Source organism: Thunnus maccoyii, chromosome 5 (genome assembly GCF_910596095.1).
Source record: "Thunnus maccoyii chromosome 5, fThuMac1.1, whole genome shotgun sequence".
Lineage (NCBI taxonomy): Eukaryota > Metazoa > Chordata > Actinopteri > Scombriformes > Scombridae > Thunnus > Thunnus maccoyii.
In genome coordinates this window covers 13,297,724-13,311,347 of record NC_056537.1, presented here as the reverse complement: position 1 = coordinate 13,311,347, position 13,624 = coordinate 13,297,724, and the positions used below count along the sequence as shown (strand labels likewise).

Here is a 13,624-nt window from a genome sequence, read left to right as displayed (position 1 = left end):
GTTGAAGGTACTCATAAAGGTACATCTCAGTTTTAAGTGTGGACTTCTGCAGCCTTTGTCAGAGTATAAGAAGTATATAATGCATAAGAAGGAAGTGTATATAAAGTCAAATGTCAAGACTCAATATTGTATGTCTTGCATACAACTCTCTTTGATATGCAGTCCATCCTGTAAAAAAATTTAAAACCTACATACAGTATAAAATATATTTGTTAAATGTGTATGCACAGTATGAACTGTCTTGTTGTATGTGAAAGTTTCTAACATGAAATTAATATTATCATAAGCAGGCGCACTCAAGAACAAGAATTTGCAATTCTCAACTAAAGTATAAAAGAATATTTTCACACCAAAATTAATGGATCAGTTCACCCAATTTATGAAATAACTAGTTTTCCCACTTACCCCTCGTGTTATCTGGATATGCAGACAGTTTTTACTAGCCTATGTTTTGAGATATCTTATCTATCTTTGAGAGTACTCTGCTGTTCCCCAATGTAATGGAGTTGAATGAAATCTCATTTGTGTTGCTTACAGCACAGAAAAATTACATTTTAAAAGTGTCTTTCCAGAAACAATGTCCCTGTTATTCTGAATAACCCACAGAACAAGCTGTTGACAGGTTTCACAGGGAGCAGTGGCTATTTCTTGGGTAGAAAGTAGTTCTACTAAAAGATTTTCACAGGGAGGTCTGCAATTTATCTAAATAAACAGGGACACTGTTTGACATGTTGGTATTTTGCACATTTTAAATGCTTTGAGCACCACAAACAAAATGCCATTATCCTAGGTATTATGAGGATACCTTCAAACCTGACGAAAAAAAAGTCAAACTATCTACATACCCCCAGGGGTTAAGGGAAAAAAACATGATTTTTGTACTTTGGGTGAACCAAACCACGTGATGTATAAAAAAACCTTTTCCCAAATGTCATCTTATCATCAAAAAAGAAAAACAGCTTTGTGACAGTGTATTTTTAGGTCATTCAATGAGATTTTAGAGGGATTTTTAGAGATACGAGAGAATTGAATCTCTAGATCTACGTGGTTTTCAACAAACAGCCAGAATGTGGATTTTTACTTCTTTATAAGGAATAATTGTCTCTCAGTACCAGTCGAAAATTGGGACACATCCTCCCATTCCCTTGAATGAGAAAGTGTGTCTGTACTGTAAATCCATCAGTTTATGTATTATCTTATAATACAGATTCAGTTTTTAGCATGTGTGTGAGAGACAAAACAGCAAGAAAGACTGACCTGTTGGCCACTGGCCTCTCTCTTATCTGTATGGTGCTGAGCTCCTGGTTGTTTGTGCTGGGCAGGCTGAAGCTGCTCTTCTTCCTGTGGCGTCGAGAACAGCACGAGCTGAGGCCATGCGGGGACGAGGACAGCGAGGAAGTACGGGAGCCCGATTTGTTCATTATGGAGATCTCCATGCAGTTGGCCTGAAACGTCTGCTCGTCCACAAACTCATGATTCTGGTATAGGAACATAGTGGAAATTTGGATGTTGCTCATGAATCACTCTATTACATCAATGATTGGCTTTGCTAAATAATGAGTAAAGATGTTTCACAGTAAAGACTAAACAGACTGAACAGAATCCACAGCAAAATTGGTTAATAATTGGAAAATGAATCATCAAGGGAATAGAAATATATTGGCCCAGATGTCCATATTAAGTACCATCTGTGAAAACATTCACAACTGTTATCCCTGTGACAAATGAGCATGACTTGAAGGTCAGTCTCCAAGTACGTTTCAGGTCCTGCCAGCAGGTGGCAGAGTGACACCATGCAGAATCTGATGCCATGCCCTGAATCATACCTCCTTTCTTCTAACCTTCCTTCTGTCACTCCTGCTCTATACTCTGCCATCCATAATGCACAGCATGAGAGGTTTGTTATAAACATGTGCGCTGGCATCTGAATGGCATGAAGCCTTTATGGAGCTTTTCCCAGATGACCGGCAAGCCTTTTACTGAGGGGGGATCATCTATGAAGAAGAACAGTGATTTACTGCCTGTCCACGTCTCTGTACAGGGTTTAAAGCTGCAAGTGTAAAACTCATGTCACAGCCAAGCATTAAAGAGGCTCTTACGTCTCTAAATTATAGATAGTGTAAAATCAAGTATGCTGGTTTGTTTGGAGGGAATAATGTTACTTGCTGGCAGAGTCATGTTATCTTTAGCATGTTGCTGGTGAGAGGATTCAACATTTCCCAGCCCCATTTACAGCTATTTTTAACTTGTGCTGCATATGAAATAGACTCTACAGTTTGTGCATGGATGAAAAAACTCACTTTGTTTCTATTTGTAACACACTGTAACAGGATGGCACTATGATGATGCAGCGCAGACTGCAGAAGTGATGCAACTTTACATAAAAGGCAGTTTTTACAGTGAACAATTTTAAGCTGTGTAAAATCTCTTACGGGAACGGTTAAAATGAAAGATGTCAGAGTGATTGAGTGTTTTCCAGTGGACACTGCTTTTATTGTCCATAAAAAAACGGATTTTACCGTGGTCTTCTCCAGGCAGTGCAGCAGGTGATGATGTTGGCTCTCAAACGGAGGGGTGGCCGCCTTCCCCACCAGGGCTTGTCCTGCCTCCTTGGAGGCCTTGGAAAACAGAAAGTAAAAAATAAAAGAACAGTGTAGTTAAACACGTTCAGACTCTGGATAGAAAAAAAGAGTCTCAGGCAAGAGGTAGCTCGGTGATGTAGTGGAGAGTACGCAAAGCATAGAGGGTTGAAAATGCTGATCTGTAGCGCGGCAGCCAATCTACTGAGAACCTAGTGAGACGGGGATGTTTTAGAGATGCATAAAGACAGTGGCTGATTACAACATGTTTCACTTATAGAATTGATTTTGCCATTCTTACGCTGATTTGGTGAGAAGGACCAGAAAAGTCAAATCATAGCTGAACTCATTTCAGTGCAACAGCAGTGGCGCACCTAGACACAGATCAAACAGATTGCACCAAACACAGCACAGATTCTGAACCACAACAACACTACACACTTTGATGAAGCTCTGCACGGCTCTGGGATGGAAGGTATGTTATGTTAGTCCTCACTACAACCCAACCTGGATGCTCTAGAAATAACACACGGAACACACAACAGATCAAAAACAGAGTTTAGAGGAGATGCAGGCTGAGCAGTCAGCCTCCATAGGTGACCTACTGTCCAGTAAGCCCTTGGTTCCCTCCTTCCCCTCCAAACCCTGTTGGACAGACATGCAGAGCTTGTTCATGAGTCAGTGTGACTGTAATGGCTGTGCTCCACCAGAAGGCAAGTGTGCCTGCCTGGCCCTCCTGCTGTATGGACAGAGAGAGAGTGTTGACGAAGCATGTCAATGTCGTAGCTGAGAGGTGTGATGTAAGAGAGTGGACGATCACACGGAAGCACTGAAATGACAGCAGCCCCTGTGTTACAGCATGAGAAGCCCGCCCCCCTCCCTGTGTGTGGTGGCATGGCCCCCCGAGCAGAGCGGCATGCAAGCATCAGCGAGGCCCCGGTCAGTCAGCCCCCAAGCCGCTGCTTGGCCCCGTTACCTCCTCCAGTGAGTCGATCAGGAGCCCATTTTGTTTGTAGCGCATATAGGCATTAGTGCCTCGAATCTTCACAGCACGGATTCTAGCAAGCCGAGTTTTCTGTTTGAACAAACAGACCTCTGTTTTAGCCTCTGACGGTTTGTCTGTCACACTAATTGGCTCTGTCTCCCTCTGGCAGCCACAGTATTTAGTAGGAAGAGGTTATGCTTAAATCTACGATTAGGAAATTCTGCCTTAGCAAACACTTTTAGGAGGAAATGCACAAATTGCTACTGAAAAGCTGCTGACAGTTTATTCTGAAGATCATTTGTTCGGTCATTGTCATTCTTTCTCTTACTTCTCTCTCCCACTGAAATATACTCAGGCAAGTTTAGCCACCCTATACACACATACACAGAAACACAATATAAGATTAATATTCTGGAAGATAGTGTTTGCCCTGTCATTCTGTTACGTGCGGATAAGACAGGGACAGAGGAAAGAGGCAGATAGAAGCAAAATAAAGAGAGATAGAGAGAAAGGGGAAGAGAGAATGAGACAGACAGAGGGAGGGGGAAAGTCAGTACCCTCTGGGCTCGTCGTTTCTCTGCCCGCTGGCTTTGGTGGTAGATACGGCTGAAGTTTGACACAATGACAGGGACAGGCAAGGCGATGACCAGCACCCCACTCAGAGAGCATATGGACCCAAACACCTTCCCCACGATAGTTTTTGGCACCATGTCACCGTACCTGAAGGACAGAAAAACAGACAACAGTGGGTACATTAGAGTAGAAAAACAAGAAAATACAATACTTTTAAAGAATTCACACTGGAGGCTTGTTTTATCATGTTCAGCTGTTGTGTGTTTAATGTTATTTTTAATCGTCTTGAAATAGTTACAGTGACCTTGGATTATTTCATGACTTCAAATAAAAAGTCACACATTTGAAGTGGGTGAGGAATAAATAGGACTTTTCTGAAGTCTCTTCTTCCTGGCCTACTTTCAACATGCCATCATGATGTTCCTCTTTTAAAACTCTGTTTCATATATAATTACACACCTGCTGTTACTGGCTAATGCTTTCACGTCGTGACCAAACGTGCTACATATCCCCTGTGACCTCTCTTAGCCAAACAGCTTGTGAAAGATACAGGGAGTAGTATCACATCGAGTAAAAGAAAAAGGGGAAAAGAACGGTGTGATGACAGACCCTAGAGAGATTGTTTAAGTCCGTGTGCCTCAGTAACGGCCACTTGTGAGTATTGTTCTGTGGTGAAACCGCATTAAAACAAGTCATGTTTGAGACAGAGAGAAAAGCAGCTCTTTGGAAATCATTATCATGCATGACGCTGGTTCGATAGAGTAGCTAAGCACAAGTGTGTCATTTTTCAACATTATACAAATGTTACAGACTACATTCAGCATGAACAGATTAATGGTTGTACATATGTCAGATGGGACTGAATCATCCTCATTAAAGAGATGAATGTGCCTGTCTTCTAGCAGGCAGTCGGACCAGCCTGTGCTCAAGGTAAAGCTAAAATCAAACTGCCTTCAGGATCTCATTTTCTTTACATTAAGCCAACACATTCGGTGCCACTAACCAGCCAAATACAACCAAGACTAACAAACTAAACATTTAGCAACAAACACAATGACACACTGTTGCCACACAGGGAGGTTATTGTCATTCAGCAACATTAAACAATTAGGGAGCAAACCCTGATTAGGTTAGGCCACAGGCAGCTCTGAGGTTTTAAAAAAAAGAGTGAAAATGTTTCAGAGCGTGTGCTTTTCCTGTGTGTCCTAAACATCCCTCAATGTGCTGCAGAGGACCAGCAATCCACAGGATTGCAGGTGGGTGAGATGAATGATCGAGACCCTAATGCGCAAATGACCTGAGAAGACCATTACCTCCTGAGAGTAAGATGAATGCAGGTAGGAAAGGACATCAGCATTGCTCAGTGGCTGTGACAGCCGTGCGTCTCTCAAGTGAGGCAGGGTAATGTGAATGTATCGCTACACGGGAGGTTGACTATTTCATAAATGAAGTTGTCTAATGCCCACGGCCGTCTGCTTCAGTCATTAGCCTGAGGTTTCCATCACATTGGGCCCAACAGCCTGGGCTTTTACAGAGCTTGGTTGGAAAGATGTAAAAGTGGACATTTTAATATCACGCTTGATGGGACTTCATGTACAACAGTTTGCTTTCAAGTTGAGTAATCTCACACAGATGTCATTAGTTTTACAGTTCATTACAGGTCAAGTCATTTTCCTATGTAATCACCGACAAAGCCTGACAGCAGGTGTCAATTATGGATTCCGGATGTACTGTTGAAAGCCTATTAAGAGATCCACATAAAAAATGCAGGATAGCATTCCTGCACATGAATATGACTGCTCACATGCATTTTATTCCAGTGGGAGGAGTGGCAAAACGCTGCTGGAAAAACAAGTTTGAACAGTCAACTGTGCAATACAATATATTGCAGTCCTTTCAGCGAGAATCGTCTTTTGAAAGCAAAGCATAGTAGTGAGCAGGTGAAAAAAAGAAAGGAGCGAGCGGACTCTGGAGAAAAGCACTAACAGTGATGGATTGTTCATAAGGGGGAAGTTGAGATACACAAAGCTCTGCCTCCTGGATGATGGCAGAGGTAGGAATTAACAGCAGCAAGAGATTAAAGTAATGTTCCTGCTTTGTTCTTGTTGTCTCTGACTACCAGGTACCCACATTTGCTACCCTGAGCTGACATGGGTGAGACACGAAGATGGATGGCCAGATCCTTATCCACCCTGCAGAAGAGGAAGAGGAGTGTCGAAATGACTGAGTATCAATTCCCCAGTTCCACCCACCTGAAACCATACTGCGCTTGCACTCGCGCCGGTCTTAAAAACAGCCCATTCTGTAGAATTGTCCTACAGTGAGATGACAGCATTGCAGATGAAGCCCGGCACAGTGAGAGAGGGTGATACTGGGGGTTCGCCTCAGACGGTGTAGGAGAAATGTCACACTAAAAGGAATATTTGAATTCCAGAACCGGGGCATGAACGTCCCTGCCCGGCTTGGATAATAGACCAATCAAACATTCATGAGTCCCTGTATCAACCTGTGTGGCAGAGTTTGTGCGGTTGACCTTAAGAGCGTGCGGTATTCCATCAGGGGGTGCTCTGAGACAGATTTCTGTACATGACCTCACTGCCTTACAGTGCGTGTCGACACCCAAAACATGGACACGCCTGGACACACAGGAACGCACACACACACACACACTCACACATGCAGTCATAAAAACATGTACTTGTTTGTGTGCGTGCGCATGTGTGTGCGTGTTTGTGGGCGTATGTGTGTGAAAAGGCCTTTAATTTGACATCTAGTTAAACCAATCCTCCTTCCTAAAAAAGCAATCTTGTTCCTTGATTGTCTTCCAGAACCCTGTGTCTGAAATCTGACTGCCATCTGGTTAGTGCGAAGTGAGAAAAAAAAACAACTACAAGATATCTGGATGACTCTACAGACACGTCATTTGTTTATTTCTCTTCTCAGAGACAGGGCAGGTCTTTTTTTCTAACATCAAACAAAATGAAAAGGAATCTTTTTAGGTGAAATAAGAAGCCCCACTTGTAAAAATCTGACCTTTTCTGGTCATTTGATCCGCTGCGTCTGCTGCACATAAATACGCCAACCTGTTTACAGAAAATGTTTGGGGGGTGGGGGGGGGGGTTGCCAGGAGAAAGGCAACACTTATGCACATACCCCCTCTTAAGTGGGCACAGCCTCAAGTTTCTGATGTAATCATAGAGGTCTAAACTAAGTCCTGCCGTCCCTCAAACTCGCACGCCAGTTGAGATCATCACAAACAGCTTAGCAGTGCTGACAATTAGGATCCAAGAAGGATTGTGGCAGATCTTTCAGCTGGGAGGGCTTTTGTCAACAGCGTTAAAATCCAATCATCCACTGGCACCTCTGTCATGGTACATCTAGCTTCCACTCCCTGAGTTTTACCGTGAAACTAACTTGCCTCCTGCAAAAGTAACTGTGGTGAATTAATAAAAGCAAAGGGAATGAATGACACTCAAATGGCCTCACGAAATTCAGTTCCACTGATGTGAGCGATCAAGGTCAAGGTGTTGAAATGAAGAAAAATCTTGTGATGAAGATACTAAAGGTGCTGGACTGTAAGGAGGCATCCTATTAAATCTGTCATGGCAAAGACAGTAAATCTCTATTTTATCAAACCACACTTTGATCTACTCCACTTTGATATTTCAGTGAGAAGCAATGGAATGAAACTAATTTGATTAATACATTAAGAATTTTGATTCATCAGCTAATTAGAATCAAGATGAATTAAGCACACTGTCCTATCTTGTGTGCCATCTCTCCCAGTTGTTTCATGCCAATAATTACTGAGGAGGCCTGCAATCTGATAATCTGAATCTTAAATTAATTTCAATCTCACCTTTTTCCATGATTGGTTTAACTTTGTATTCCACTCAGCGACTGTCTCTTATTATCTGGAAACAGGAGAAATTGTCCTGAGACATTGCCTTCATTGGCATCGGTTATGCGTGTTCAGTAACAGTGAACTTACTATGAGATGCTCTTTGAGATGCTAAAACAAAGTGTTCATTTGAAGAAGCACTTTATTAAGGAAAAAAAAAAAGTCAAGGTCAACCACTTTTACTCCGACATGATATTAGCATTTTTTATCATTTCAAAAAGATAAGTTTGGTGAAGTCCAAACAAGCTCTCTGCATAGAGTGTCTTCAGCATGTCTATAATAATTCTCTGAATGCGTGATTTTCTGTTTGACCTTCACCGAATATCCCATCGCACACTGAGCTCCCTATCAGTGCTTCCTGGGGTAATTCACTCGCTCAGTTTCACAGTTCAATGGCCACTGCGGCACAGACAAGCCCTCCGAACCTGTGAGACCAAAAACTGTCAATTATCCTGAAATTCCGATACTGTCACTGACTGTACCAATCAAAAGTTGATAATGACAGAGAGAGGCAGAGCAGTGACAATGAGATAGTGGCAAGGTCAGAAAGTATCACATACCCTTAAAGTGGCTACATCTCCTGAGGGCGTGATGTGAAATGTAAAGCCACCGCAGAGGATCAAAGAGTGTCAGAGCGGACGCAACATTAAAATCTTATCTGAGGACTTGACATGGAAGTGATGAAGCCTTACGCTGACCAACTGAGAAAGGCTACATTTTTTACAAGTCATGACAAGGAGCAAATGGAGCAATGCTCCACGACAATGCGTTTCTCTGTACCTTCTCCACAAGGCTGAAAGAGCACAATATTCATCCTTGCTGACAGTTAAATAATAGATGTACCAAAAAAATGTAATTTTCCTCCTGAACTCCATCGTGCTCATACAACTATGGATTCAGAATCTCAAGAAAATGGATTATACTGCCCGCACGTCATAGAAGCATACTAGCATGGGTGACAAGAGATACACATTTTCTGGGATGTATCTTGTGAGACCACAAGATTTATGGAGTACTGCAGGAGAGGTCTTGAGGGTGGTTATGTCATATTAAGAGCCCTCATAAAAGATTCAGTTCGTAAAAACAAGAAAGGAAAGGCTATAAGATCGTTCTTTTCTGTGCCAATAGGCATGTGAATCTAACCACTGTGTCAGAAAAGATAAACGCAGCAAACCGAGATTGCTGCATTTACAGATAAACAACAGTAGGTGAAGCAAGTTGAATAAAGGAAAAAAAACTCTCTTGTGTACTGAATATTTATATTATTGATGAACCAAATGTAAATCTGTTTTGTGTTTTGGTCAGAATGTTAAAATATTAAGCACAGTCTGTATTTATCTATCTCCACGAACAGACTGTAAAACAGTAGAATAAAATCTTTGTAATGCTAGAGAGACTGGAAGCATCACCGGTGGCAAAAAACCTGCAAGAATTTTTCTCAATGCAGTGGCACATCTACAGTATGTATTGCTGCAATGCAATCCTCTGGGAGATACATTGCAAGGTTTCACAAATCAGAAGCACAATAAATGAACATGATCTCCAACATGATCCCTAAACACCACATATCATTCCTGGTGTTCTACACTGCATCTCTGGCTGCAGCCCGGGAGCACAACATCCAAAACGCTGCCTCTCTTGGGTTTGGACACCAAAGACTGATGGGATTAAGAGTGTGTGGGCTGATAGGACTCTGCTCTGATGCTATCCCTCAGATATACATCATTATAGAGGGGGGAATCCCACAGGCGCTGGGATTAGCCCGCTAGATTTTCACTGCAGGTGATAAGGGAGAGAAGGAGAGGCTGGCAGAACTACACAACATAATGGAGAGATGGGAAAGCAGAGATAGGAGGGAGCCGGAGGACCGCACTGCCTGGTGTAATGCGTGTGGTACGGGAAAAACAGAGCGCTCCACTATGAGTAACCGCGAACAATAGCTACAGGGAAGGACAACTTTGAGATAGGTGAACATCCCCCGACTGACGAACAGACAACATTGTTCTGACTGGATGTTGAAATGCAGTCAAATTGAGTGTGGAGCGGATGTGAGAGATCTTTTTTTATGCTCTCCATAATGCAGCTGAGATCTAGTCTCTGCAGAATTGTGAGTGGAGCTGAAGGTTAGCATGTGAAGTTGAGGGAAGCAGCCATCGTATGCATGGCTACACGCCAGTCGGTGTTAATGCATTGTAAATGAAGACATTGTGATGCAGCAATGTCAATGTGGCTTTGATCTTCTGGCTGAACATTCACCCTGGAGTCTCAGTAACTACACAGATGCCAATAAAGGCCAGTAAAATTTCTCTTTTAGCCATGCAGACACAGATAAACCATATAGAATAATCCCCCACATATAGCTCTGGCAAAGGCACCTCAGCTCTCTCTCGCTCACATATCAAACATGTATTCCCTCAGCCCTCCAAATCCCAGCTTAACCCTCACCCCGCGAAACCAGGCGGCTAGTTATCACCACGGCTTTGACATTAGCATGCACGCCCTCTCTCATTTGGGAGATCTTCTTAAGAGTCAGGGATGATAAAAAGCTTTCCTCTCTACCGCTCTTCCGTTCCTGACTTTGACTCACCCTTCCTCTGCCTGGACCTGCCTGCCTCTAACTATGAGTTGGAGATGAAACGCTTCATTCTCCTTCTTTTTCTCCTCCTTTTCTATTATCATGCAGCGCTAGCACAGCCATGCTTGACATTTTTCTTTTCTTCTGCTCTTCTCCAGTCTCTCAGTCTACACCTGCTGACACTTGAGAAACAACTGCTGTCCTACGCAAAAAAGCAGCCCTATTCCACCGCTATTATATGCCAAGTCACCTCTACTTCAGCTCCTCATCCTCATGATTATGACCATTTCCTTGTGGCAATTTCTTTTAATTACTAGATGAATGGCTGTATTAATAGAAGTTTTACGAGGGTTAAGTATCCACATGGACCCATTAAATAGCATGCCATCCTGCCAACATGCAAATGTGACAATAATAATTTATATGTGTCAGAGGGAGGTCTAATGATGCAAGTCCTCGATCAGTCTTGGCATGATGAAACCTTGGTAAACCGACTCAACCATTGCTCAAAGTCCAATTTGTCACTCCATGTTTAGATTTCTTGCCCATCCTCCTTACATTTCTTTGGAAAGCCAGAGGCTAAAAATATATTCCCACAACGTCAGTATAATACTTTGATAATGCAATTACACCGCTTCGTGGCTGAATAGGGAGGGCAAAGGAACATGAAAGAGGGGTTGGAAGCACGAAGGGGCGCCAGAGCTATGGATTATGAGAGTACGTGATAATAAAATGAAATCATCAGACACTCAAGAGATTATGCTAATGAACTCATTCCGTATTCATCATAGGTTAATCGGCATGCAGGCAAGAGAGCGGTGGCCTTTTCTTGAACACACAAGGCTTTGATCGAGCAAGGAGCGAATTACCTCACCTCTGGCGTGTGAAGGCCTGAGGTAAGGGTTAAAGGTGAAAACAGAAATTTAGTGATGACCAATTTAATATGAAAAATAGTGTAGTGGTAGCAGTAGTAGCATTAGTAATAGCAGTGTTAACAGCATTAGCTGTAGTGTTGTTTATCCTCACATGATGACACACAACCAGGATGCTGCTCATAAGCACAGAACAGACCAAACTGGCCTCTGAAACATACTGTACATAAAGACCTATGCTCAATTATACCGTCCAGATGAGATTTCAAAGCGACCCCTGCGACCTTTCTTGTGCGGTCAGGTGATGGAGAAGAGGGAAAACGTGAAAGGTCTTGCGGATTAGTGCCTCTGTGGTGGAAAGGGGAACTGGTCCAGGAGCCTCATCACACTGACAGCAGATTAGTGCTCTGCGGTGCCAGAGCAGACGGTGCAAGATTAACTTTGATGTGCGATTCCACTCTGAGCAGCCGCTGGATATCAGCTCCCTCCACCAAATGGCCCCTTAACTCTGAGTTTGCAATGTGTGCATTCACAAGCTGCAGTATCTAAAAATCTGCTATTTTAATAGGAGGAAACAGTTTCACCAGATCTGGGACTCTGTGAATTTGTGTTGTTGTTATATTACATCCACCATAAAGAAACATTTACATGGTTTATTTTATTGTTCGTCTGTTATAGGCCTGCAACCACTCAATTAAACTTGATGGCTTTCTTTTGATTAATCCATTAATCTATTGAATAAAAATTATTCAAATCATCACAGTTTCCAAGAGCTGAAGGTGAAATAATCAAAGTGCTTGTTTTTCAAAACCCATAACTGATTTTCAGTTATACAAGACAAAGAAAAGCAACAATTTATCTTCATTCAAGATTCTGAAACCAGTGAATGTTTGGCATTTTTGCTTGATAAATGACCTAAATGATTGATTGTTTATAACAATTGTGGTAGATTAATTTTTCTGCCAACCAATTAAGCAAAAAATTACCTAATTTTGTCAAATTTGGTCGAACCACTCTTTATAAGGTCAAGAATAAATTTTCATTCTTCACTTTTAAGAAGACAAAAAGTCCTAAAAGTGGTATGGATGAAATAAAGCTACTCAGCTTGTATGTCAACATGAAAACTGAGCAAAGTCAAAAGTTGATTATTACAGAGAGAGGCATTAAAACTGCAAAGGAAGATCATGTGATATAGTTGAAAGCCATGGAAAAATAGTATGTGAACCTTTTATTGAGATTGTTTGGTGAAATGGCCAAGAATGAACTTTCAGGATTAATTGACTAGTTGTTTATGTATTGCTCTGCAGGGCAGGATGATGTTACAACAGAGTTTCAAAATATGTGCTGGCAAGATAAAAGTTTAGCACATATATTAATGGCTAGCAGGCCAAATGTATTTCTAAAATTTGGAGAAAAGGAAAGTCTCAGGATAATACATGATGGGGGAAAACGATTGATTTTCCTTGTCCTAAAACGAGAAAAGTTTCATATTCTGTTTGAGCTGCAACTCTCTATATCAGCTTTTTACACTGAAGACTTGCAGCCCCTCATCTTCAAGTTTACTTCTTGTACATGCCAAACTACGCACATACTCAGGATGGATAATGTCTCATATGAGATACGGTGTATAGATACAGAACTCAATATAGAAATGGCCCCAGATTGTTTGTAGTAATGGAAGTATTTAAAATTCCTCAGAGAATTTCTTTGAAACAAACATCAAGGTAGGAAATCCAGCCGTTTAAAAAAAAAAAAAAGCTACAAGTTCAAAGGAACACTTCAAAATCTCAGTGAAACTGAGGGGAATAGTGGAGGTTGGGATGAGACAGAAAGAGTGGTGAAGCGTAAAAATGTACTGAGCGCTCTCTCAGAGAATGTGGACAGCAGCCAGGCTGGCGACAGCAGCAGGCCCAGATAACAGCGAGTACCAAGAACCAGTGAGAACCTGTAGGGAAGTGTTGGGAAGAGCTGAATTTCCTCTAACAGCTGCTGACTGGCCCCTGGGGCAGAGTAGAGCTGCTAGCTGCAGCCATATCCACCATCTCCCCAACCTGCACCGTGTTACTTCATGCGCATGGGGACATCATTACTTTTTCCATTTCACTCCACGAGACTTCTCCTGTCAAATCAAAAAATGAC

At 42.1% G+C, this 13,624-nt stretch overlaps 1 protein-coding gene across 2 annotated transcripts in view; it reads right to left on the bottom strand.

Annotated features, from left to right (window-relative positions):
- LOC121897461 (potassium voltage-gated channel subfamily D member 2-like) overlaps nucleotides 1–13,624 on the bottom strand; it is a 30,925-nt gene that overhangs the window by 1,704 nt on the left and 15,597 nt on the right. Inside the window, exons 3-6 of one of the 2 annotated variants that reach the window (XM_042411973.1) lie at nucleotides 4,122–4,284; nucleotides 3,556–3,654; nucleotides 2,520–2,618; nucleotides 1,258–1,478 (exon numbers count right to left, since the gene is read on the bottom strand). In XM_042411973.1, the coding sequence (XP_042267907.1) occupies nucleotides 1,258–1,478; nucleotides 2,520–2,618; nucleotides 3,556–3,654; nucleotides 4,122–4,284 (582 nt within the window). The remainder of the gene's footprint in view (nucleotides 1–1,257; nucleotides 1,479–2,519; nucleotides 2,619–3,555; nucleotides 3,655–4,121; nucleotides 4,285–13,624) is intronic. The other variant, XM_042411972.1, reaches the window with a different exon arrangement.